General features: G+C 48.2%; 1 protein-coding gene and 1 non-coding gene across 2 annotated transcripts; one reads left to right on the forward strand and one right to left on the reverse strand.

Moving 5' to 3' along the window:
* Window positions 1–6,689: 6,689 nt before the first annotated feature.
* LOC122490722 lies at window positions 6,690–6,852 on the reverse strand. Its single transcript, XR_006299251.1, has one exon. It is a non-coding gene; the product is annotated as a U1 spliceosomal RNA (small nuclear RNA).
* A 2,712-nt stretch (window positions 6,853–9,564) lies between these two features.
* Window positions 9,565–20,084, forward strand: NRN1 (neuritin 1). The gene is made up of 3 exons (XM_043590886.1): window positions 9,565–11,559; window positions 15,681–15,825; window positions 19,086–20,084. Exons 1-3 carry the CDS (start codon window positions 11,505–11,507, stop codon window positions 19,312–19,314), a joined length of 429 nt encoding a protein of 142 aa, XP_043446821.1. The 5' UTR covers window positions 9,565–11,504; the 3' UTR covers window positions 19,315–20,084.
* Window positions 20,085–26,834: the final 6,750 nt, after the last annotated feature.

Genomic DNA, 26,834 nt, shown 5'->3' on the forward strand with positions numbered 1-26,834 from the left:
TTTTAAAAGTCAGACACAGACTTGCCATACAATCTAGTAACCACATGCCTAGGCAGTTATTCTAGAGAAATCAAAATTTATGCTTATATGAAAAAATGTTCATATCAACTTTATTTGTAATAAAGTTCCCCAAACTGGAAACTACCCAAATGTCCTTCCATACGTGAATAGTTAAGCAAATTTTGGTACATCCATAGCATGGAATACTATTCAGCAATTTTTTTTTTTAATGAGCTATTGGTACAACAGCTTAGGTGGCTCTTAAGAGGATTGTTCTGAGACGCCTGGGTGGCTCAGTCAGTTTAGCATCCAACCCTTGATTTCAGCTCAGGTCATGATCCCACAGTCATGGGATCAAGCCCTACATCAGGCTCTGTGCTGAACGTGGAGCCTGCTTAAGATTCTCTCTCTCAGGGCACCTGGGTGGCTCAGTCAAACATCCAACTTTGACTCAGGTCATGATCTCACAGTTTCTGAGTTCAAGCCCTGAGTCGGGCTCTGTTCTGACAACTCAGAACCTGGAGCCCGCTTCAGATTCTGTCTCCCTCTCTCTCTCTGCTTCTGCTCCCCTGCTTGTGTTCTCTCTCTCTCTCAAAAATAAATAAAAACTTCTAAAAATTAAAAAAAAAGATTCTCTCTTCCTACCCCTCTCCCTCTCCACCCCGCGACTTGCTCTTGCTCTCTCTCTCTCTCTCAAAAAAAAAAAAAAAAAAAAAAAGGAAAGGGAGATTGAACTGAATGAAAAAACCCAATCCATTTTATATGACATTCTGGAAAAAAGAAAATTATAGAAATGAAAAACAGATAAGTAATTGCCCAAGATTAGGGAAGAGGACGGGGGGGTTGACTTTTTTTTGTTTTAAAGTGGGGGAGCCCAGGTTACTTCCTTTGCAATAACAACTGTACCTAAATTGTGGTGGTAGTATACAAATCTGTGTATGTGATAAAATGTCATAGATTATATACATATAAAAACTGAGTACCTATAAAAACACTGGTGAAATCTGGATAAGATCTTTAGCCACTTTTATCATGTCAATTAATATTTTGATTTTCATAATGTACTACAGTTATATAAGATGTCACCCTTAGGGGAAACTGGGTGAAGATATATGAGAACTCTCTGAACAGGGGCGCCTGGGTGGCTCAGTCAGTTGAGCATCTGACTTTGGCTCAGGTCATGATCTCGCAGTTCAAGAGTGCTAGCCCACATCAGGCTCACTGCTGTCAGCCTCTCAGTGCAGAACCTGCTTCAGATCCTCTGTACCCCCCCTTTCTCTGCCCCTCCACTTGCACTATCCCAAAAATAAAATATAAAATAAAATAAAATAAAATAAAATAAAATAAAAATAAAGAACTCACTGTGCTATTTTTGGAACTTTTCATGAATCTAAAAAATAAAATGTTTTTTTAAAGCCTAGGGGCCTGGGTGGCTCAGTTGATTGAGTGTCCGACTTCGGCTCAGGTCATGATCTCACGCGCTGAGTCAGGCTCTGTGCTGATGGCTCGGAGCCTAGAGCCTGTTTCGGATTCTGTGTCTCCCTCTCTCTCTGCCCTTCCCCCACTCGCACTCTGTCTCTCTTTGTCTCAAAAATAAAATAATTTTTTTTAATTTGTAAAAGCCTATATAGTATCAATATAATAGTGTTAGGAGTATGAGAAAACCAAGGGATCAAAGAATAGACTAATGTCTTGCTTTCTTTGGGAGAACATATCTATGTCAATTCAAAATATTAAAGAAATAATTAAAAAGAAATATAACTTGAAAATGAGATAAACTGAAAAATAAAAATAGTAGAAACAAGTCTGAAGATGTCACTAATTACAATTAATATAAATGGATCAAACACACCAGTTAGAAGATAAATATTGTCAAATCGGGCTTTAAAAAAATCTGTTTAAGATACCATATGTTTTCACTCTTATGTGGATCTTGAGAAACTGAACAGAAGACCATGGAGGGGAAGGAAGAAAAAAAAAGGCTTGAGAGGGAGGGAGCCAAAACATAAGAGACTCTTAAAAACTGAGAACAAACTGAGGATTGATGGGGGGTGGGAGGGAGGGGAGAATGGGTGATGGGCATTGAGGAGGGCACTTGTTGGGATGAGCACTGGTGTTGTATGGAAACCAATTTGACAATAAATTTCATATTTAAAAAATAAAGATAAAAAAATCTGTTTAGGGATGCCTGGCTGGCTCAGTCTGTTGAGCGAGCGACTTCAGCACAAGTCATGATCTCACAGTTCATGAGCTCCAACTCTGCATGGGGCTCTCTGCTGTCAGTGTCCAGCCACTTTGGATCCCTCTCTCTCTGCCCCTCCCTTTCTCTCTCTCTTTCTCTCAAAAATAAATAAACATTTGTTTAAAAAGTAAATAAAAATCTGTATTACCAGAGGGGAGGTGGCCAGAGATGAAATAGGTGATGGCGATTAAAGAGGACACTTGTAATGAGCACTGGATATTGTATGGAAGTGTTGAATCACTATACTGTACACCTGAAACTATATGTTATAAATATAGCACTATATGTTATATATGCTATATAAAACTATATAGCACTATATGTTAACTAACTGGAATTCAAACTAAAATGTAATTAAAAAAGAGAGAGAAATGGGAGGAGAGAGAGAGAGATACACCTAAAACATAAGAACAAGCCAAGGTTAAAAGTAAAACATGAAGAAAACAAGACATATCTTTAAAAAAAAATTCCAGCCTAATTATACCGATATCCTATAAAACAGACTTTAAGCAAAAGGGCTGTTAGATACAGAGGGGATTGTTATATAATGATGAAAATATTCAATTCATCAAAGAGAAATAATAACTCTAAACGAGTATCCATTTAATAAAATACTCTAAAATGACCATGAATAACCAAGATACTTCTGAAAAAGAAGGGCAGAAAGGAATGCTTGCTTATCCAATATCAGGACTTATCCTGAAGGAATAGTTATTAAACAGTGTGGTGCTGACCTTGGAATAAACATATGGACCAATGAAAGAGTGCAGAACCAGATCCTTCCCTGTGCGGAACTCAGGTACGTGCATAGACCATTTGTAATAGCCCTGGGAGGGAAAGGGCTCTTCAATAAGGGAAGGTGGTGGCAAATATGACTCACAATACAGAAAAACATGAAATTAGATCCCTTCCTCAAGCCACATATAAAATCAAGGTGGCCTATCTTCTTTTCACTTTCCTTCCCAGCATGGAGAAATTACACGTTGGTGGAGAACACGGGACAATAGACAGACCTGAGGAGCCACAAGTTGGTGCAGGCAGGTAGCCCAGAGGATGAACGCATGGACCCATGCGCCTGAGGAAGCAAGGGGGGCTGGCACATGTGCTGACAGGGCTTGCTGCTGAGAATGTGGGGCAGTGAAGAACAGTGGGGAACCACGGAGGGCATGGAGAAATGGGAGCAGGCGGAGGGAGGAGACAGCCAGTGAGGTTAAAGATTGGTTAGACCGAACAAATGAGTAAATTGAGCAACAAAATAACATGCTGAGGATAATGGGAGTCCAGATTCTCAGTTTATTTACACATAATGTGAAACAGCACCCCACTGGATGAATGAGATTAAAATTCACCAGTAACACCCACCCACCCCCCACCCTCCCTTCTTCATAGGAATGCTAACCTTATCTTTTAGAGGAAGACAACAGGATGAGTTCCGGGTGGCCTAAACCACTTTGAGCTTGGCCACCGTCTCACGCCTGCACAGATGGACCACAGAGTGTTAGACAGTTATACCTCATTATAATGTTAAGATCTCCACCTAAGGATGTCAAACCTCATTAACATAACATACAATGCATGTATAAGCATGTTTCCTATGTACACATGCATGACCTTATGCGCACCTCTACATGTGATGACAGAACTCCCTTTGCTGAATATGTATCTTAGACCTAAATACAAGAAACCTATTCAGGCCACCCCATCTGGGGAGTCGTGATTTTGGGAGTTATTCCCTGTGATCTCCTACTTATTATAAATACAGTTTCCTTTGTGTGACAATCCCACCTGGGGTAGTCTATCTGTAGCTCACCAGGGAGTGAATTCACATTAGTTCAGTTGCATATTGAAAGGGTATTGGACTGATATTGGAAGTGTCAATATAAATTCATAGTTCTATATCATAGTCATAGAATATGTTTGTACAGACTATACAGATATATAAATAGAAATGTGTGTGTGTGGTATGTATGTGTACCTAGAAGTACACACACATATTCCTCACTTCTATCTTCTCAGAGGAACTTAGAAGCAACCACACTCTAGCAACAACAAGCACTACCAAGGCCTAGATCTTGTTTTAAATTTTTTTTTAAAAAGCAGAGCTTGTGGAAAAATGACTGAGTCCAGGACTAGGTCAGGACATGACGAGCCCAGAATACCTTTTTGTGGCAGAACATAAGAATTCTCAATGTATGATTAGGATACACTGAAAAGACACAAAAATCAGCTTGAAATGCCTCCCACTGGCTAAATAAGGAACAATTTGGGCATTAAAATAAGAAGGGATTACAGCACATCGAAAAAGATAGGGATCCATCAGTGCACACTGATTTAAAGGAAGGAAGGAAGGAGGGAAGGAAGGAAAGAACAAAGAAAGAAAGAAAGAAAGAAAGAAAGAAAGAAAGAAAGAAAGAAAGAAAGAAAGAAAGAAGACAGAGAGAGAAAGAAAGAGGAAAAAAGAAAGCTCTTTTTTACAGTAGAATGCCAAATAAATTTAGAAGAAATGAGAAAGAGAATCACTATTTGCCAACCACCCTAGAGGTGCATGATTTAGGCAGGAGGGCTAATGGATACTAAGACTGTCGTGTGGAAGTATGATGAGGACTAGGAATCATCCTAGTCTCAGAATACTTCCCTACAAAATACTAATCACTTACAAAGGAAAACATGGAAATGGTGAATTTCAGGAAGAGAAACCTGGCAGACACCAACACAACCAGGTAATCCAGATTAACATCAACTGTGATAGAATGGGTCAATATGTGTTACTCCTAATGAGGTGCATTGAGAAGAACACAACTTGTTTCTGAAGTAGTACTATGGTGATTGTATGGTGTGGGTGTGGTCACCAGAAACATGAGACTGACCACAGTGAGATCAACCTGTAATCTTTAAAACCCTCAGGACTGGAAAGACATGGAGACACCGAGACTTTTAAATGTTAAACCAGTTTGCTTGCATTCCTGGAATAAATCACATATGCTTTCTCATCTATGAAACGCCTCTTCATGTATTTTGACCATTTTTTAATTTTAGGGATTGTATATGTGTGTGTGTGTGTGTGTGTGTGTGTGTGTGTGTGTGTACGTGTACATAACACACTTTTAAAAATTTGGTTTGAGTTCTTTAGTTCTTGATACTCATGTTCTGTGACAGTTTATAATTTATTCTTTTATTTTATTTAAGGTGTTACTTTATGAAAAGAAGTTTTTCATTTATTATGCTCAAATTTATCAGTCTTTTCCAGTTCATGCTTTTTATGCTTATTTAAGGTTTAAAAATGTCTATATATTTCACTTACTATATTAAGGCTTTATTTTCAACATTTAAGTCCTCAATTCACCTGGAATAGATTTTTTTGTAAATAATTATTTTGAAATAATTGCAGACTTAAAGAAAAATTGAGAGAACAGTCCAAGAACTCCAGTAACCCTTCAGCCAAAGATTCCCCAGTTATTAACATTTTACTGTGTTTGCTCCATTGCTATTTATTTATCTCCATGATTGCCATTACTTTTCTGAGGCTTTTGAAAATAAGCTGTAGCTATAATGTCTCATTACCCCTCAATACTCCAGTGTATGCTCTCCTTACTCAATAAAAAACCCCAAAACCAACAACCAACCAACCAAAAACCAAGGACATCCTTCTCTATAATCAGCATGCAACTCTATAATTAGGTAATCCACAATAGTACAAACTAATGTCTAATTCACAGACCACAATGAAATTTTGCTCACTGTCTAACAATTCTCTGGCCTTTTTGATTTAGGATCTTATCTCAAAAAAAAAGGTTGCATTTAGTTGGCATGTCTGTCCTGACTATTTCAATGTGAGTAGGAACCACTGTGTGATAAATCAATGTCCTGGGCATCTTTGGTTTGTGTGCATTGTTCTGTGTGTATATTCCATAACAATGTTAATTTTTATTGAAATATTAGTTTTAAATAGAAAGCTAATCACATTGATGTATTTCAAACACAGTATTTGCTCCCAGAATTCAAATTTCTGCATAAATAATTTTTCAGTCACCATATTTGTAAAGCCCAGAAATTTAAACTAATTTTGAAGCAGTGCTTAGAGAGTGAAATATCAGGGTGCCTGGGTGGCTCAGTCAGTTAAGTGACCAACTCTTGATCTTGGCTTAGGTCATGATCTCACAGTTAGTGGGATGGAACCCTATATTGGGCTCATAGGGCCTGCTTGTGATTCTCTCTCTGCCCATCCCCTACTGGTGTTCTCTCCTCTCTCTCTCTCTCAAAATAAATAAATAAACTTAAAGAAAAAGAGTGAAAAATCATCTTACCAAGTACCAGATACCAAGAGAGATCTGAAACGGATTTTTATTGGAACCCCTACCTACATAGCTCTAAAAAAAAATCATTCCCCTCCTAATTTATATGATTACTTAAACATGGTATAGTTCTCATTTTCTCTCTTTTTTTCCCCCAGGGGAAAGCACAAACACAGTCCCCCACTACCACAAACTATGCAGTCGAGTTTCCCACATTTGGGGAAGTCGCAGGGGTCAGCACATCCAGAGTGCAATGGATAGACTTGCCATGGGAAAACCACCTTCATGATCATGCTATCTCCCTGGTCAGATAAGTATTAGTTGCTCTCATTTTAAAGAAAAGAGTATTATACTTTACATTCATATTTTGATCAAAGGTTTCAGTTGAAGGTGTTAAAAAACAAAATTCAACTGAGTACATTTGAAGATCTAATTGGCTTTATTAAGCAATTCATGAATCAAGTAGCATCCCATCTAGCTAGTTTAGAGAAGCTCTGAGGAGTTGTATAAAATTGAAGGATTTTAGAGGGAGAGTGGGACAAGAAGTTATTAGCAAAAGAAAAGAAAGGATTGTTTCTGGCAAATTCCCCTTCCCTTTGGGGGAGAAGGGCAGGGGCTTTATCACACAGATTACCTCCTCTGCCTTTGGTGGTGTAGTGCAGGGAAGGATGGAGAGGGCCCAAGTGATAGATTACCTAATTGTTGCTGACCAGAAAATTCCAGATTGATTTGCTTTAAAATTCCATTCCTAGAGAGGTTGAAATTGCAATTAAGTCTTGGTTTGCTGTCCTGGGGTTAGTAATTCCACCTTGGGGCTGCGGTTTTCTTTTTAACAAAGTTATAAAAAATGACAGACTACATTTATGAGAGAGAGAGGTATTGCTAGACCAATCCATTTTAATATAGCAATGGATTCTTTCTGACCAAAAAGAGGTAGAATTTTCTAGTGGCCCTGACAACTGCTCTTGCAGATAATTTCCAAGGGATGTTTTTTGAAATGGCAGCTTCTGGAAAGTCCACTTATGATGGATTGGTGGAGAGTTGGGGGATGGACTGGCTCAGTGCTTTGCCCTGTTGCCAATGTGGAAACACGGAACGCAGGTCTGGCCCACACCAGGCGCTCGTGTGTGTGTGTGTGTGTGTGTGTGTGTGTGTGTGTGTGTGTGTGTAACATATGCATGCCCACTTGCTGAGGCTGGGGCGGCAGCAAACTTGAACTGAGGGAGGAAGTCGATGCCAACCAGGCTTAAAATTAGACATGGTCTCTTTCTGGCAGTTTTAGGGATAAAAAGTTTTGCATATTTTTGTCTTAATTATGCAGACCTACTTTCAGGGGTACCTTTGGCTCAATGTGATATGCAGACCCAAACAGCACCAATGGCTTTTTTCCCCTATCCTTCGCCGTATTTGTTTCTTTAGCTTTATTTTTTATTTATTTTTTTTATTTTTTTTTCAACGTTTATTTATTTTTGGGACAGAGAGAGAGCATGAACGGGGGAGGGGCAGAGAGAGAGGGAGACACAGAATCGGAAACAGGCTCCAGGCTCTGAGCCACCAGCCCAGAGCCTGACGCGGGGCTCGAACTCACGGACCGCGAGATCGTGACCTGGCTGAAGTCGGACACTTAACCAACTGCGCCACCCAGGCGCCCCTGTTTCTTTAGCTTTAAACAAAATTGCTTATCTAATGGAAACATGCCCTTTGCCAGAAGCTGGCCTACAGCAAGCACACTTGCATGGACTTTGCTCTTTGCATGCACATCCCCACTCCCAACCCCATCAACGGTTGGGAGAAAATCTCCGGTTCACAAAAGTCAAAGGCTAAACCATCTTGGAGATCGCGTCCTATGTCCGTTTTTCAGATCAGTAAACTGACACCTAGAGAAGCGTGGAGACCAGTCGGGGTCATGCCAATACCCACAACACAAGGCCTGGGTTTCCCCGCTTTCCTTCGCTGCTCCTTCACCTCTAATACGGTGTGGGGTGGACTGGTCGGATTAAAGAAAGAAAGGAAGAAATGTTGTCCAATGCCGCCTTCAACTACTGATATTGCCCTCCAACGTTCCCAAACAGTTAGCTTGCATTGGCAACCACGGAACCTGTACGGAGTCCTAGCTGCAAAACGACCTGCAATTTTAAAAGCGCTTAAAAACCCAAACAAAAAACACCGTTAGCATCTGCTTTCAACCTTTTGTAGTACTAACTCTGCTCTCTCATTTCCTCACTTTCAAAGCAACCCACGCGGGCGGGGGAGGCCAGGACGCGAGGGGAGGAAAGAGGAGAGTTCGGGAAGGCCAGCGAGGGCTCGGGGGTGGCGCCGCGCCGCACGGCGGGGTAGAGACCACCGAGAGCCGGCCCCAGAGCCCCAGCGCGGGCGGCTGTGCGCACGCGCGCGGGTCGGCAGGCTGCAGCTCTCTTGCACCCCGCTTCATTCTGCTTCATTCAGCCCTTTAGCGCTGCCTCCTCCCAACCCCCAAAGCCCCAGGCTGGGATGGGGAAAATCCCAGGGCATCCTCAGAAAACGACGTTTTGGAAGATCCGGGATGGGTGGGTAGCAGGAGGAAGGCAAGGACGTTAAGGACAAAAATCTTAAATCGCCCCCAGCTGCGTCTCTGCAAAAGTCTAAGAGAGACACCGGCGCCACCACTCATGGCTGGCGGGAGAGCAGACGACTGGGCAGGCAGAGCGCGGGACCCCGAGGGGCGGGGCGGAGCTGTGGGCGGAGCCTGCTGCCACTCCCCCGAGGCCCCGCCCCTCGGCCAACCTCCCGCCCTGCCATTGGAGGGCGTCGGGGGCGGGTCCGAGGGACACCCCCACTCTCGCCACCGGCCCCCGCCCCGCCCTCTGCCCGCCTACGCTTTCGGCCCTTCCAGGAGCCTCTGAGCACCAGGAAAGGAAACACCGGGGCTGCCAAAGAGCCCCTGGACGCTGGAAAGGCGGGCCCCCGGCCACCCCACCCACCGGTCTGGTGACGTCACCGGGTGGAGCTACGTGGCTCCGCCCCCGGGGCCGGGGCCCGTGCCCACACCTCTGAGTCTGCGGCTCCCGCGGGACGCGGGGACGCGGCCGCCCTGTGCAGAGGCACCACGTCACAAAGTGCTGCAGCCAGTACCCCCGCGCTCCCCTTCAGCCCCTCACTCTCCACAGCATGTCCCACCCCTCTTTTTTTGCCCCTTTTTCTGACTCTGCTTCTCCAAATGGCTGAGTGTGGGGACCAGGAGATGGGAGCGCAGATGGCACGCTGCCTGAAGGAAGTAAATTTGATTTGATATCTCCTTAATCCGTTTGCATTTCTACTGCTTATTTAATATCTTGATATTTTCTCGTGTAATTTTGGAAGATTTCAGGGGGCGTTTTCTTTTTGTGTGTGTGGGGGGGGAGGGTTCTTTCTTAGGGGACTTAAAGTTGGCCGATGCCTTCTTTAGCTTTTGATTTAAAAAAACTGGGATTTAGTCATCTTTTCGTGCAGAAGGGAAAGAAACCAAAGCTTAACGGCCTTTAGAAAGGAAACAGCCCTGTTTATTTTTCATTCTTAACTCAAGCTGTCGTCGTTAGCACCTTGCACTGAGCACAGACGCAGCTGCAGAAGCACTTCGTTGCAGAGTACGCTGCGTCTACACAGGATTTGTGCCCGAGCATCAAAAGACAGTGCAGGTGTATATGGATGCGGGAGTGCGTGTGCGTACGTGATGTACGTGTGTGCGTGTGTGTACGTGTGTGTGTGGCCCAACAAATAACCCCAAGAGGCGCATCAGGATCAGAAAGAACCCCACATACTATCGATGGCCTAGGAAATTTCCTAAAGCTCTTAGTTTGAAACTAAACTGAGTTAGCAAAATCTCTAGTATCAGAAAATCATCTTTGCAGAGAGAGGCTCGTTTCTCCGTGCTCTCCTGTCCCCCAAAACAGGTGTCGCTGTGTCTCGTGAACCCATCTCTCGCTGGCTGGGGCGTCCGAAGTGATGAGATTCACCAAGGGCACTTGGTGGAGATTTCAGGGGCCCCACGTGTGCAGACTAAACCCCAGGGCCTGGGTGTGTGTGCGCGCTCCCGTGCGGTGTGAGCAGGCGGGCAAGGGGGCGCTCGGCTCATTGGCGTGCGCGTGTGTGTGCGTGAGTGTGTGCTCACGCGCCCTAGGCTGCGCGCAGAGCTCAGCTGCTGGGTTGGAGAGAGAGTAGGCAAGTGCAGGGGACAGGAGACTGAGCGGGGGGCGGGGGGTGGGTGGGGGGGGCGGGGGGGATGTCGAATTAATAGAGCTGCTTTAGCTGTTTTCCCTTTCCCGTTCTCGCTCGTTTAAACCCCACTACAACGTAGGGATAGGGGGCTGGATTCTCCGTTGAGCTGATGGAGGAGGGGGAACAAGTTGAAACAATCGAGTGGGCGCGCCAGGACTCCCCGGCTCCAGGCAGGGAGGGGAGAGGGAGCCCCTGTTCCGCGCCGGGAGGGGGCGGGGTTGGGGGGGGCCCCAGGAACCGCGAGGAGGCGGGGGTGGCTGCGGGGACGGACAAGTGGTCACCCCCAGGAGGCGAGAATTCGTTTGGATTGTACATTAATTGGAGATATCTGATTAATTCCAGTTTCTGATGACTATAAATGGCGATCTCTACCAAGGTGTCTTTATTTAAAAAAAAAATCATTCCGTGTCATCCCCCACGTCAGGCCTGCTCGTGGGCGTGAGGCTGTACTTCCTCCGCCCCCTCCTAATGGAGTGAACCATTCCCAGCTCTTCCCCCTCTCTCTCTCAGCCTCTCTCTCTCTTTCTCTCTCTCTCTCTCTCTCTCTCTCTCTCTCTCTCTCTCTCTCTCTCTCTTCCTCGCTCCCTCTCTTTCTCTCCTCCCTCTGCCTTCCCCGTGCATAAAGTCTCCGTCGCTCTTGGAACTTGTTGGCAATGCCTATTTTTCAGCTTTCCCCCGCGTTCTCTAAACTAACTATTTAAAGGTCTGCGGTCGCAAATGGTTTGACTAAACGTAGGATGGGACTTAAGTTGAACGGCAGATATATTTCACTGATCCTCGCGGTGCAAATAGGTAAGTGGCCGCCCGGCCAGGCTTGCGGCTGTCGGCAGGCGGTAGCCGGCCGGCCCGAGGCGCCGAGGGGACCTACTGGCTGCCCGGGGGTGCGGAGAAGCCGGCAAACCCCAAGGGTGGGGGCAGCGGCTCCTAGGGACTCGGGCGTCCCGGGTTGATTTTTCTTAAAAAGAGAGAGAGAGAGAGAGACACTCCAAACGTTCGCCAGGATATGTATGCAGCTGGCCGTTTTCAGAAGGGGGTTTCCCCCCCTTTTTTCCCCCAAAGCGCACGTCCATTTTTGCTTCCCTTTCTCGGGTTAAAGCAGGTTTCAGGCGCTCTGGGGCAATGCATTGGCCCCTGCGATGCTGCAAGGTATTATTTTGAAGGGTCGAAAGGTGAATGCAGGAACAAGATGGCTAGGCAGCTAGAATGGAAAGTTTATGTGCAGAAAGCAAAGATATTTCGGGGCTCAGACTGCTGCATTTAGAACTTTGTCATTCTCCCGCCCCCCTACCCCCCATATCCTAGCTGCAGGGTTTGCACCGGGCACCGCAGACCCGGCTGGAGAGCAAACTGAGAACGATAGGGAACCCCAGAGCACATATTTTAATAGGCTTATCATTAAGGAGGTTGAATTCAGCCAAATATACGTGGGTATAATATTCTATGAATATTTTCCTGTTCCTTTCCACATAGGCATCTGTATTTTATATCTACGAAAGGGTTAAGAAGTGTTTGCAATATGCCATATGGGGGGATTCTTATTTTTGTTTGTTTGGGGGTAATTATTACGGATTTATTTAGTCCCCATTTTATGTTAAGGAATGTTGAGTCGTAGTTATACTGTTTGGGGCTTTTAAAAGTTCGCGTTTTCCATCCAGAATGAGGAAGACGTGATGGAAGCCAGCACTAGAAAACCCACTTCTTCGATGCAGGTCGGAGCATTAATTAACCTGACCTGAAAGTGAAAGTGAAGTAGATTATTAATAGAATGGACAAGAGAAAAAATAGAAACTCTTCAAACGGGTTTTCTGGAGACTGAGGGAATCGTTGCCTCCTACCATTTCAGGCTGTAGCATTCTTTACAGACAAACCCTTGCAGTATTTGGGTGGGAGGGTGCTTTAGGGAATGGGGCAACAGAAAATGTACATTTCTCTTCATGAGAAATGTGGAAGAAACAGGGTTTGGAGTTATCTGTATATTAAAAATGGATTCTCTGCAGTGGGTTTTTATGCATTTGACATGATTTTGTGTATTTTGTTGCATGAACATTACAGGGATTTTAGACTATGTGCAGGATGTTGGCGTTTTCCTTTAAGAAATGACTTGATATTTTGAATCTGGTTCTTTTGAATCTTTGACATTAGTGCAAAGAGATTGAATAAATATAAAAAATGCTAATTGCAGCAAATGCCTTAAATGTTGGAAATAAGTGAATGTGACATTTAGCAATTAGCCTGCAAATTTTTAGAGAGCAGGAGACAGCGGTTATTTTTGATACAGGGATTTTCATGGGAGCAGGTTTGGGGTTGTTTTCCTGGAGGGATATAACCTTACTTTGGAGGGGTTAAAGAGAAAAAGAGAGAGAGCATTTGTGCTTGCGGGATACTCTTGGAACACATTAACCTCGGCTGGAAAATGACCATTTGTTGGCTATGGAATTGAAATTGAGCATGTTTGTTCCCGAATGTCTGCCCTTTCCCGCACCAGAGCCTCGATCTTTAATTCATGGCTGGGAGCTATCCCAAGTCATTGACATTTGGCAACAAAAGTGGGGGTTGGGAAGGGACGGGGAAATGGAGAGGGTGGTGAGCACAAATGAAGACACGCGGGAGGAAGTTTGAAATGAATGAGAGGTCGAACGAATGAATGAACGGATAGGAAAGGCACAGGACATGGACATCGGAGAGGACAGGGAAGGAGCCCGGGTCGCCCTCCGGAGCCTCGCTGAAGCGGGGTTCAGGAAGGACAGCGAGGGTCGCGCGGGCTATGACCTGCTCAGATGCATAAGCCTCAAAACGCGTCCCGCGCGCAAGCCCCGGTCCTCCCACAGCGAACTAGAGACGAAGCAGTCATAGTTGAAAAAAAAAAAAATTCACGACTTCTTATTTTACACACGCACACACTCACACATGCGCGGTGTGGAGGGAGGGTCTTCTCTTCCAGCAGCGCCCGCAAAGATAACGTGACAGGAGCGCTTCCCGCCCCAGGCGAGCCCCAATTCCCCTTTAAAATATTGTCTGTACATCTTAGGGGCTACTTTTTTGCCACTGAGTTTTGGGGGTGGAGGTAAAGGGTAAGGAGAGACTGGAGCTGGGTGGGGGAGGGGAAGATGAACTGTATTTTATTCCGTTTCGACGCTGCAAAGCAGCATTTGTGGCATGCATTATAGAAGAGGACGCGTAGGGTTCATTTCATTGTGACCGCATTCTAGCACAACAAAGATTCGTTTATTCTCTCTCAGTGTTATATTAAATATTGCAGTCGCAAGGCCTTTTAATATTTCTCGGAGGTGGGGGGAAGGAGATTTATGAAGGTTTACGTCTCTGCCCGAGCGGAGGTCGAAGTTAACCTTAGTCCCTTCCCTTCCCCGGCGCTTCCCGTTCCGGATTAGAAAGCGCAAGGCCCGCCTCGCTCTTCCTGCTGCAATTTGCAAACGGGGCACTCTCGGAGGCTGCTGCAGGCAGGTTCGGTCACCTTCCTCTGGTCTGCGTCTGGCCCAGCTCTCGGGGACCAGCGGCTGAGGGTGGTGGGGGCAGTGAGGTATAAAGTCCTCTCCGGACACATTCCTACGCAAGCGGTGGCGGTCAGAACACTGCCCAGGAAGGGGGCGAGCGCTCAGGGTCGTGGGTACTGGAGGCCGATTTCGATTCTAAGATTCGCCCCTTCCCTCTGCTCCCCCAGCCCCAACAGCGCGGATCAACGCTACTGGCGCCCCTCCTGGCCCCCGGCGTGCTTTTGGCCAAGAGCCATCGAACGTTTAGCCATTTGTTGGCCTTGGGGTGGAGAGATATGGCCTTCGCAGCGGCAGTCCGGCGCCTTGGGGTTTGACCGCCCCGAAGCCAGGAGCGAGGACTTAGGTGCCGCTTGGGTTACCTCCCCGCTCCCCTCCTCCCACGGTCCCAGCCGCTATCCCGGCTCCCTCCCCTCCGGAGGGAACCAGGAGCTAGAGGCCCAGAGCCCCAGGCGACTGCCACCTGTGCCCCTCAGAGTTGGGGCCTGGAGAGAAAAGGTCCCACCCGCTGCGGGCGGGAGTGGTGGCCGGTTTTTCTGGGTGTGTGGGGAGCTCAGCCGCAACCAGAGGCTCACGGATTTGGCCTTCGCGGAGATAACCCGGGGTCACCCGCGCAAACACAGCCGTGACTTTGCTGGGTCCTGACTGCCCCGACCACTCGTCACCCCCGCCCAGTCTCCGGACACCGAGGCTGCTCTCACTCAGTGGGGTGGAGAGGGTGCCTGCGAGGATCTCCCTCGGAACACAAACTCCACGGTAGGCAATCTGTTTTATAATGAAACAATCCACCTCGGTGGCTGCTGCCGGGTTCCAGACACTTTATTAATTTATTCATTCAGCAGTGTTTGCTGAGAACCCACCAAGCACCGCGCGCCGGCCCGAGGCTTTCTCGCACGTCGTGGCCTGGGGTTCAGCGGCGTGGCCCCACGCGTTGCCGCCTCGCCCACCTCTTCCTCTCCCCCGCACTCTGCTGTCGTGACCCCCTCTGTCACCTCAGAAATGCAAGATTGCACTTCGAGAGCCAGGACGGACTTGCTGGGGAAGTGTTGGGAAACGAAGGAGGGAGTGAGGAGAAAGGGAGAAATAAAAGAGACGGGGGAGGTGAGAAGAGGGGGCGAGGGAAACAGAAAAAGATAGATGCAGAGTGAGATGCTGGAGGGAGCTGCAGGAAAGGAATGGACTCAACTCCCCCTCCCGCACATGCTCACCCACCCGACCCGTAGGCACCGGACACTAGTTGGGGGCGGGTCAGTCATTCTTGGGCCACATCTTTCATTCACCTTTAACACAGGCGTCCCGCAAGGCTGGGCGCTAGTGGACGCGGCGGCTTGACGGGGCTCGTGGGCCGGGGGGCTGTAGGGCAGGGTCGCGGCGCTGCTGACCGGTGTCCCCTCCTCCCCGCAGCGTACCTGGTGCAGGCCGTGAGAGCAGCGGGCAAGTGCGATGCGGTCTTTAAGGGCTTTTCGGACTGTTTGCTCAAGCTGGGCGACAGCATGGCCAACTACCCGCAGGGCCTGGACGACAAGACGAACATCAAGACCGTGTGCACGTAAGTGTTCTCTTTGGCATGCTAGGTTTCCATTCTGGGGGGCGCTGCTGAGGTCGGAGAGGGCCTCGCCTACCCGCCTGAGCTCTGAATTCCCCGCCAGCGCTAATCCGTGCGGGCTAGCCCTCGGACATTGGCCAGGGTCTGCACTACCCAAGGGGACCCTGTGGCCTGAGATGGGCAGAGGATGATCCTCCCACGCGGGGGCCAATCCCAGCCCTGCGCAGCTCCACTGGCACCCACAGAGGCGCGCGCACTCAGCGCACTGAACCCGGAGGGGCCTGGAGAGCTGCTAGCAGTTCCTCGCTCTACTTTGAGGCAGTCTTCATCATTCTTTTTTTTGCGTGCATGAGTGGACTGCTGGGTACTCTCCGAAAAACGTTTGGTTCTGGTTTGAGGAGCTTTTTAGGAAATACTAGGTTTGCATAAAGGAAAAGTCACTCTCCTGTTTGGTCCATTTCCCCTGATGAAACCGCCTTCCAATACACACCAAGAACATTGAGATGTAGGCAAGGGAGAGTGGGTCCCTCTTCCTCTTTCTAAGAGAGAGACTGAAGGGATATTTTGTTTTGTGCCAATGATTTTGCCCAAAGAAAGTAAGTCCTGGGCACCCAGTGACGATATCTGCCGAGTCTGTGGCAGATTAGAGGTGTAGAGTAGCCACCCTCCTTGCTCCACCCCCTCCTCTCTGCATCTGCTCGGTATCCCCAGGCCAGGGCAGCTAAGGGCTAGGAACCAGTTCACAGTCAGGTAGGGTGGGTGACTTTTCCCAGAGCTTGACTGGAAAGTACAGCTCCCACTGGCAAAGGAAGTAACTAGTAGAGAGCCCGGCTGTGGTAGACCAGCAACATTTTAGCTGCTGCAGACCTTGAAGTACCTCCATCCTCTGCAACACACACACACACACACACACACACACACACACACACACACATTTATTTTACTTTATTTTTCAGAAAGAGCTGTAACTCCCACCCCTTGCCCAATAATAACCCTTCCAAAAAATGCCAAGACAAGAGGTGTTCCCTGTTCCCTGTAGGTTGGAGAAACAATTTTCTGCACCACCTTTTTTATACTGTGAAGTCCTTGTCCTCTCTCTAATTCCTGGGGAGGGGGGTGTTTATTTGTTTAAATTATGAGCATTTAAATGGGGGTCAATTTTGCCACACACTTTCCTAAATACCCTGGTGTCCTCCAACAGTCACAGCAGTTCGGTGGCTGGTACTTTCCCACCAGAAAAGGACAAAAGGCGGGATCTGGGTTGCATGCCCACCTACTTTAATCCTGAATGTCTGATGATAGGTAAGAGTATATCTATAAAGCTGGATGAAAGGTTAAATATAGATCAGCTCCCCAATATTCCATTATTTGCCAGAATTTGGTTATTCCAAGTTATTTTAATTTTTTAGCAGGGCTTGGTCCGGAGAATGGAAGTGAGGGGGACCCCTGCTGCGGTCTGGGCTCACTTCTTTAGTGGCACTGGTTGCTCAACACTCTGCTGAAGCCCACCCCCTCTCAGTTCCATGTGGATATCAGCCACTTTCCACCATAGTCCTCTTCCAAGAGGGTCCTGTCCTCATCTGGGCATGCATAAAAAAGGAGAGATTTAGATATACTTTGGGACGTGCAATTATAGCAGAGAGCTGTCCCTGCTTCTCTTAGTTTCTCTAAATCTTGCTATTTATTACGAATTGAGGCACCTGGAAGCCCTGTGGTTCAGGATCCGCAGTCCTCATAAATTAGAGACTCATAAAGGTCATTACAAAACAGCCAGAGCTCAAGGCAATCCAACAAGCATTTATATCTTTTCTATTAGCCAGGGGATGGGGTGGGAGTGGAAACACGGATAAATCAAACATGGTGCTTGCCTTCAACGTACTTACAGTCCAGGCTAGCGAGCAGAAGGGAGAGATAGGAGAAAATACAACCAAATTGCGTGGAGGGCGGTCGCTAGTGACCTGGCACTAAAGGCCCGGGCTAAGTGGGAGCCAGCCCGGAGTTACCGAGACGCACAGATCGACCGAGCACCGAAAGGAGACAGCGCCCCAGGAATCGATCACGGGTTGGAATTATATTTAGTCTAGGGATCTATTTTGGGTTTTCAGAAGAAAGGGGGACAATAAAAAAGGACAGGTTGGTTGAAGGTTGTGGGGGCGGGGCTAGGAGCTCAGCGGAGGAGGAGGAAGCGGCTGAGGAAGAAAGCGCGGGGCACCGGGAAGAGGCGGGGAGCGAGGACAGGGAGAGGGGTCCCAAGAAGGCTGGCAGCGGTGGGCACCGCGGCGGCACCGGAGTCCCGGCCTGGGGGCTGTGACTACACCGGCAGACCGTGGGGAGGAGGCTTCGTGGGGTCCCAAGCCTATGAAAGACTGCGGAGGGGGAGAAGAGGAGGGACAGAGCGCCCAGGCCGGGCGCTCCGGGATTTGCGAAAGCAGAAGGTGGCTACGGAGCTGGCCCTAGGGCACTGACACTCACCGACCCGGGGAGGGGAGAGGCAGGCAGGCGTCTCCGGACCGAATCAGAGCCGGGGGACTGTGGAGAGCAAGGCCAGGGGCCACGGAGGGCCGAAGAGGAAGGGGAAGAGGCGGAGGAAGAGGAAGTGAGGAACTGAACAGAGGAAAACCGAGGGGAGGGAAAAGGAGGAAGACAAAGAAGGGAAGAAGAAAGGATGGGAAAATCGGAGAACGGGAAACAAAAGGAAGGGAGGAGGGAGAGTGCGGGCGAAGGCGAGAGAGTACCGCAGCGAGTGGGGGGAGGAGGGACACAGAAGGGACGAGGGGGAGGAGAAAGTGAGAAGCCAAGAGGGGAGGGCCGTGTTCAGAGCAAGTAACCCATCTTGCAAGCTAAGAGGCATTAATGGGCGGCAGCTTGCAAGGCTTAGCACTGTTTTCCTAGCTTTCCCCGAGGAGGACGAGCAATCTGTTTGAGCAGGCCGAGGTGCCAGCGCGGCGCAGCCGGTGCGGCCCGGCTCCCGGCTGCCGGGTCCCTGCCAGGGAGCGGGAAAGGGAAACCAGACGCCGAAGGGGGCGGCCTCTGTCCTTGGACGGCGGCTTCCTGGGTGGGCCGAGGTCTGGCGAGGGCCCGCCTGGCCCGACTCAAGCGCCGGGACGGTGGAGAAGAGGTGGCGTGGGGAGATGGGGGGAGGCGTCCCCGGGAGGTTTGCGAGGCCGCGACCCGGGAGGCGCAGGGGCGCAGCGGCGCAGGCCCGGGTCCTCCCCGAGCCCAAAGTCAACCTGCTTCTTCCGTTTTGTTCTGTTCCTCGCCAGATACTGGGAGGATTTCCACAGCTGCACGGTCACAGCCCTTACGGATTGCCAGGAAGGGGCGAAAGATATGTGGGATAAACTGAGAAAAGAATCCAAAAACCTCAACATCCAAGGCAGCTTATTCGAACTCTGCGGCAGCGGCAACGGGGCGGCGGGGTCCCTGCTCCCGGCGCTCCCAGTGCTTCTGGTGTCTCTCTCGGCAGCTTTAGCGACTTGGCTTTCCTTCTGAGCGCGGGGCCGGCTCCCCCCCGCGCGCCCACCCACACTCACTCCATGCTCCCGGAAATCGAGAGGAAGATCCATTCGTTCTTTGGGGACGTTGTGATTCTCTGTGATGCTGAAAACACTCATATAGGATTGTGGGAAATTCCGATTCTCCTTTTGATTTCGTTCGATTTCTTGTGTTTTATTTGCCAAATGTTACCAATCAGTGAGCAAGCAAGCACAGCCAAAACCGGACCTCAGCTTTAGTCCGTCTTCACACAAAAATAAGGAAAACGGCAAACCCACCCCATTTCTTTTTTAATTTTTATTTTTTTGGCACAAGAATCTCAGGAACGGCCCTGGGCCACCTACTATATTAATCATGTTAATACATGACAAATGATGGGCTCCTCCTAATAGCAAAGAGAGGAGAGGAGAAGGCCAGGGGAATGAAATCAAGAGAGATGTCCGCGAGGAAGGCATATGGTGAATAACTCACGCTCACATCTTTCTTCCACAGTATCTTGTTTTGATCATTTCCACTGCACATTTCTCCTCGAGGAAAGTGAAAGGACAGATCGTTGACTTTGTGTTTTAAGGATAGGAGGGAGAGAGGGAAAGGATTGAGGAAATCTCGGGGGTATAGGGAAAGGCTGCCAGCAGAATCGTTGCTAAAGTCACTGAGAGGTTAAGCTTTACCTGGTGTTGTTGATGCATCTTTCAAAGTCCACTGCCTTTATTTTCCCTCTCGTTTTAGCTGTTACACATACGGTAATACCTGAATATCCAACGGTATAGATCACAGGGGGGGATGTTAAATGTTAATCTAAAATATAGTTAAAAAAAAAGATTTTGACATAAAAGAGCCTTGATTTTAAAAAAAAGAGAGAGATGTAATTTAAAAAGTTTATTATAAATTAAATTCAGCAAAAAAAAAAAAGATTTGCTACAAAGTATAGAGAAGTATAAAATAAAAGTTATTGTTTGAAACGGGGGTGTCTGTTTGTTTCCTGCCCCAAGCCTGCTTTCTTGGTCCAGTTCTCGGGATTCCCTGTAGGGACACGGGATGCCAGATGATAAATGCACCTGTTCACAAGCCAGTTGGTAACCTACCACCTTCAAGCAGACCCTCCTCAACTAGGTCACTTTGTCACTTTTCCGAAATTCTGTTTACTGAAAGAAGAGGAAGAGGCAGTTGTATTTTTGATAAGTGAAAAGCAGAGATGTTAGTTCTAGGTGAGGTTTAGGGGGAACTGGGCTTGCGCGAGAGGACACACGCAGACCCCGCCCCAGGCGGGTCGGAGCCCTAACCACCATCCCGGCAGGCCGAGCCCTAACCACGATTCGCCTTTTCCTCTGCGGTGGCCTGAGGCAGCTTGAACGAACCGCCATTAAGGGCTCCAGCAAAGGGGCCTACAGGCTGTGGTCCCTGGCAGGGAGCAGGTGAATCCTTTCATAATTAATAAGACAGCTCAGCTGAAATGGCGAGGAGACGGGGCCCTATTGATCCGGCAGGCGAGCTGCTTCCACCTCTCCTATTTATAGGCCCCGCATGGCCTTACGGAGAAGTAAACATTCGAGAGTAAACACGAGCAGAGGAGACCGGGGTCCAAGGCCTCGGAAACTGGAGCAGGCTTGGGGGGTGGGGGGTGGCGACAGAAACGAATGTTCGCCGCCTCTGGGTTCAAGGAAATCGAAATCTGATTTCTAGGACAAGGTGAAGGTGGGAGGGAGCTGCGGGTCTCCTCCCCCCAGGGTGGGGGGTGGAGGGCTGGTGGAGGGAGGCCTTGGAGGCTGCGGCGGATTCCCGCGTCAGCGGAGCGAGCGGCCGCCGCCCGGAGGGTGCGCGGGGGCTCTGAAATGCAATGTGTAAACAATCGCTAGAGTAACAGTTCATAAATCAAACCCAGTAGGTCGCAGCCCAATCTGCATTCCCCCCACGGATTGAATTCCAGCAACACATGCGTCCCGGAGCCCCGAGCGCTGGAAGCTGCCCGGATTCTTAATGGCAGCATATATTACCGCGGCCAGTTCACGCACGCGCCGCGCCCGGCCACTCCTGGGAATAATTTCACCCGCCACCCCCTGCCCAGCCCCGCCTCCGTGAATCCCCGGTTCTCAGCCAAAAGCAAAGGAGATCCTCGCTGCCTGCGCAGAGTGGTCACCCACAGGGAACGGCGGTTGTTTTGGAAAATAGCGTTTGGTTTTGATCATTTCGTTTCAGTGGTTATTTTTGGCCCAAGTAGAAGTAGGATGATGCTAACCCGAGCTCAATCCCTGGAATTCAGATTAAAATGTCTCTGCCTATTTTAAATACGAATCTATTTAATGAGGGGGAGGAGAAGTGGAGAAAGAGGGAGGGTCTTCTCCTGTCGTTTTTCCCTGGAGAGCTCGCCGCCTCCTATTGGTATCTTTCCCAAGGAAAACAGGGGGCGAACCCGTGCACACAACTGGGCAAGGGAAACGCACGCACCGTGCTCCCCAGGCTTTGCGGGGAGGGAGACTCCTGCGACACACGGAGGATGCCCCTCCCCTAGCAGCGAGGCTGTCCCACCTAGACAGCAGTCTCCTTCGAGATCTGGGAGGAGGAGAGGCTGAGGGAGGGGGCAGACGCGACGGGGCGGGGAGGATTGGGAACGAGGCTCGCTAGCTCTTCCAACAAGATTCTCTCCAAGGAACCCCGTCCTCCTGCGGCTCCAACTGCCTCCCTAGAGAGAGGGCGCCGCACCGCCACGTCCTTCCAGGCCCCCACTCCGCCCTGCCCCTGATTGTCCTGGAGGTGCCTCGAGAAAGCTCGGTGCCGTGTCGGGGGCTCCTCTGCCCTGTTCTGGGCCGGGCACTACGAGCACGTGCGCTTGGAAGGAGCCGCAGGAACGCAGGGCCGCGAGTCTCGGAAACCCAGGCTGCCGCATCTGACTCGTTAGAGAACATTTCTTCTTGTTGTGGTGATTGTTTAGATTATTATCGCGCCGTCTTCGACTATAATTTGCTGTTTAATCATGATGACATCTCCGTATGTTAGCTGATGTTGTTTTTAAGCAGCAACGCAGTAAGCTCTGTTCCCAGCTCGGGGAGATATTAACCAGGGTGCCCGCACTCCTTGCCCAGATGGGGGCGGGGGACCGGGTGGGTTTCCGGCACCAAGGAGATCGTCAGACCAACCTCCACCTCACCCAGCAGCATCTCCAGCTCTTGCACAGCCCGTTGCCACGTGGCCCACCAGCGCTGGCTCTGAGCCTTTGAGAACTTGTTGGGCTTGCAGAAGCTCCCTCTTTCACTCCACTGCCTGCCCAAGTAGATTCAAGTCACAGCAGTTCACTTGAGTGTAACGTTTGGTTTTCCTCGTGAAAATGTCACAGAGGTCAGCTCCAGAGCCCTTGGGAGGGGGAGTTAGAGGGAACAAGGACCTGAAAACGGGGGATCAGAGAAAACTGGGAAAACGTCCAGAAATAGTCAGCGGAGGGGAGAGAGGCAATCATCTTAAACACAGAAGGAGATGATGAAGAAACTTTAAGCTGGAGATAGTCGAGTTTCAGAGGAAGGGTGGAGGATAGAGAAGAAATTGGGACTGATTTTCATTCAGGACTCTCAGAGAAGCAAACGCCCACAAGGACCACCATGCAGATTCTCCTTCTGTGACCCCAGAGATGCTTTCACTCCAGCTGGAGCCTCAAGGGCTAGGGCCACAGTCATCAAGGAGCTTGGGGTCTGGGCAGGCCTGAGAGAGGTGTCTGTGGGACTGGAGCACCAGCAGCCCCCACCTCTGCATACCAAAGCACACCCTGGGGAAATCAGACCGCTGAGAAGAGGTGAAGCCTATCCCCTCTCCGCCTTCCTGAAACTCCTTCAGATCGGGCAGAGCTGCTTCTGGGAAGGTCTCCAACCATTCTCTCCTTCTCCTGCTCCCCCGCACACATAAGGCTCTGAACCCTTGGCAGCTCCAGGCTGGGTGAGGGTGGTCCTGGAGGTGTCCACTCTCTGGAACAGTCTACTGCCTGGTCCCATAGGACCAGAGGAAATGTTCTCACTGCTCCAAAGCTTCCCTTGTCCCTTGTTTCTACTGTGAAAATAAAGTGGGGGGGGGGGGAAGGGCAGTGAGGATGCCAGCTGTGTGGCTAGAGCAAGATCCAGGGTTCATCTGTGGCAAGCCCTGCCCCCTCAAGTCACTGCAAGACAGGTCATCAGGGAACTTTGTAATGCTATATTCTGTCCCCTCTCCCCCAAGGAGAAGAACAGCATCTCCTAGGGACACTTCCTTGATGTTGGGGCCAGGCAACCTCAGCTGAAAACCCCAATGCTAGAATAAAAAAAACCCAGCCCAGCCCTGCCCAGCCTGGGCTCTGGCAGTCTCCCCAGTTGTGCCTCATGGGGTGAGGAGGTTAACGTTTCCATCCAGATTCTCTTCCTGGAAGAACATGGCCTTTAGAGTGAGGACTAAGGAGCCAAAATACCTGTTTGCCAGCTGCATAACCGTGGGTGGGTTACTTAACCCCTCTATCACCCCTCTGTTTTCCTCCTCTGTAAAGTGGGGATAATCCTACCTACCTCGTTGGGTTGCATTTTGTATCAAATGGAATAACATAGGTAAAGCGTTTTTCCACCACATGCCTCTTACTAGCTATTATTTTCGTTTCTTCCCGCCTCTATGCCAGCTTCAGTGAGTCTCGCTGAATTCTTCAAAAATAACCTCTAGTAGAAAACCTCATTATGACCTGTAATACCTTGGGGAAGTTTTCCTTCATAGTCTAGCAGCTTAAACTCTTCTTGCTGCAGGCTACTTAGCACTCCACCCCACCAACTGGCCTTCTCAGAGGATGCTGTAGATAAGCTCCTTGAATTAGTCAGCTGCTCCGCATTGACTGTGCCCCCAGACCCTACAGCCACACCCCTCCAGCTGGGGCTTTCATTCCCCAATGTGGAATCTCTAGGTTTTCCCAGAACTGGCCAGATTCACCTTGGAGATTTCTCGGCAACTTCCATTCTCCATCTTCTCTCTGCTGCCATTTATATTATGTTAATTTATTATAAATTAATATTTATATTAAATTCCTCTTTCCAAATTAAAACATGAAGAATTTATTGTAATCATCAAAGCAATACATTGATACATAGAACAAAACAAATGAACCCACCTGCACTGTTAACAGACTGATGTGTATCCTTTCATACTTTTCTCCATGATCTGAAAACATATTGACATGAACCCATACAGAAGGTAGAGGGTTTTTTTTTTCATTTGGGCAAAATTATGATATATATTTTTCTTATGCCAAATCCTTTAAGATCAACAATTAAACAAACAACTCCTGCTTTTAAATAGTTACACAATATTTCTTAGATGGTCATACTACAGTTTATTTAATTCTCTGCCTATTGGTGGACATTTAAGTTTTCCCAGTTTTTTGTTGTCCTACAAATATTGTTATAATAAGTATTCTTGTTCAAACAATGTTATGTGCTAGTATTTTGTTTCTTCTATAGAATAGATTCTGCCAAAGTTGGATTGCTGGGCAAAAAGATATGTATGTGTGTTTATTTTTTATTATATATATATATATATATATATGTTTTTCATTTGGGGGAAAAAAAAAAACGCTGTTGGATTATCTTCCCAAACTGTGTAGAGTGCATATTTGCCATCGTCATTAATACTGTATGTTAAAACATTTTTGGTTTTGTCAATACGGTAGGTAACCTAGTGGCTTTCTGGAAGGCCAGCCTTTCTAGGCACACACATTGGGTTGCCTGGGCCCCTCTGGGGCCCTGATAATCTCCAGAGCTCTGGCCAGAAAGGCAGCCAGACTTGGAGTACCCCCAGGGCAGCCATGTTGCCCTGCAAGTAGTGACTTTCATGCAAAGTCAGGTGTAATTAGTCCTGGAAAATTATGACTCTCTCCTGCTAATCTAACCCACAGGCCTGGGGAACTGAGGGCAAAGGTGCTTCGAGCAGGTTCAGCAAGTGATTGTGGGCCGGCAGAGGTTGAGCTCAGCACTGGATCCTTCCCCTCCGCCACAGCTCCTGCCACTTACAGCAGGAGCTATTCTCCAGGTCAAACCGGCTCTATGGGTCAGTACCCAGTCTTCAAACCCCGGCCCATCTGCAGTGGAAGGTGGGTGAAGGAAAAGGCAGCAAAAGAAAAGAAAATTGCAGACCTCAGGGAGGACAGCAAAGATGACAGCTGAACTTTTCTTTTCCCTACCCAGTGAGATGGAGAGGCTTCCACAGACGGGACCAACTTGGAGCCAGTGGGGGGAGGACTGAACCATCAGTAGGGATACGGTGTACAGAGACCTCGCTGTCCCTTCTCTGCCCACATCCTGGCCAAACTTAAAATTAATTTACTTTTATTAAGCATAGTACATGCTAAGCATTATGCTAAAGCTTTGCAAACATTATCCCATTTCCTGCATTCATATTTCTGTAGGAGATTGTATTATTTTACTGATGAGAAACAGGTTTAGAAAAGAGGTTAGTAACTTGCCGGGAATCAGCAGGTAGTTAAGAGGCCGGATGAAAATTTGAGTAGTAATCTGTTTCGGAAACCTATTTTAAGACTTCGCTTTGCTTATTTGTTACTATTTTGAGCCAGAGAGAGAGAGAGAGAGAGAGAGGGAGAGAGGGCACAAGTTTAAAAACAACAACCACAAAACTTAAATCCTGTGACAGAATAATCACTTCCTAAAGATGCTTTGTCCTAATCCTGGGAAACTGAACATGTGTTATTTACATGGCAAAGGGGAAGTAATAAGGCTACAGGTGGACATAGGTGGCTAATGGGCTGAGTTTAATAAAATAATCCAGGAGATTATCCTGGATCCCCCTAGGGTCCCAGTGTAATCACAGAGATCCTTAAAAGTGGAAGAGGTCAGAGTGAGGGGGTGATGGGAGGACTGGACTCACCATTGTTGGCTTTGATGGGAAGAAAGGGCCCAAAAGCCAAAGAATTCCAGTAGTCTCTAGAAGCTAGAAAAGACAAGAATACGATTCTTCCCTAGTTTCCAGGAAGGAATGCAGCCCAGTGATTTCAGCCCAGTGAAACTTGTGTCAGACTTCTGACCTATAGAACTAACTGTAAGAAAACAAATTTGCATTGTTGAAGCCACCAAGTGTGTGGTAATCTATTACAGTTGTGAACAGAGAAATAATACAAATCCTAATTTGCATCAAACCGATTAGATTATACATTTACATATATCCAAAGAGCCTGAGTGTTTAGGATGTATGTTTGCTGGGATCTCCTCAGGGAACCTTCTTTGTCTGAACGGGGTTTTCCAGAGGAGGTGGGATGGGGAGGGGATGACAGCTTCAATTCAGCCTAGGGCAAAAATATATGAGAGAGAGAAGACATTGGGGAATGAATTTCAAAGGACAAACAACAAAAAATTTATGTTGATGTTTTCTGATGCTTTGGCATAAAACCTTTTTTATTATTTTCTCCCCCATTTTGTGCTGTCTTTTACCTACCAGAGCCTCTTACTTGCTTCCTTGACCTCCAGCAATTTAATAGACATGCAGGCAAGTTCCTTGGTTCTGTATCAGTCACA

The sequence above is a fragment of the Prionailurus bengalensis genome, chromosome B2 (genome assembly GCF_016509475.1).
Source record: "Prionailurus bengalensis isolate Pbe53 chromosome B2, Fcat_Pben_1.1_paternal_pri, whole genome shotgun sequence".
Taxonomy (NCBI): Eukaryota; Metazoa; Chordata; class Mammalia; order Carnivora; family Felidae; genus Prionailurus; species Prionailurus bengalensis.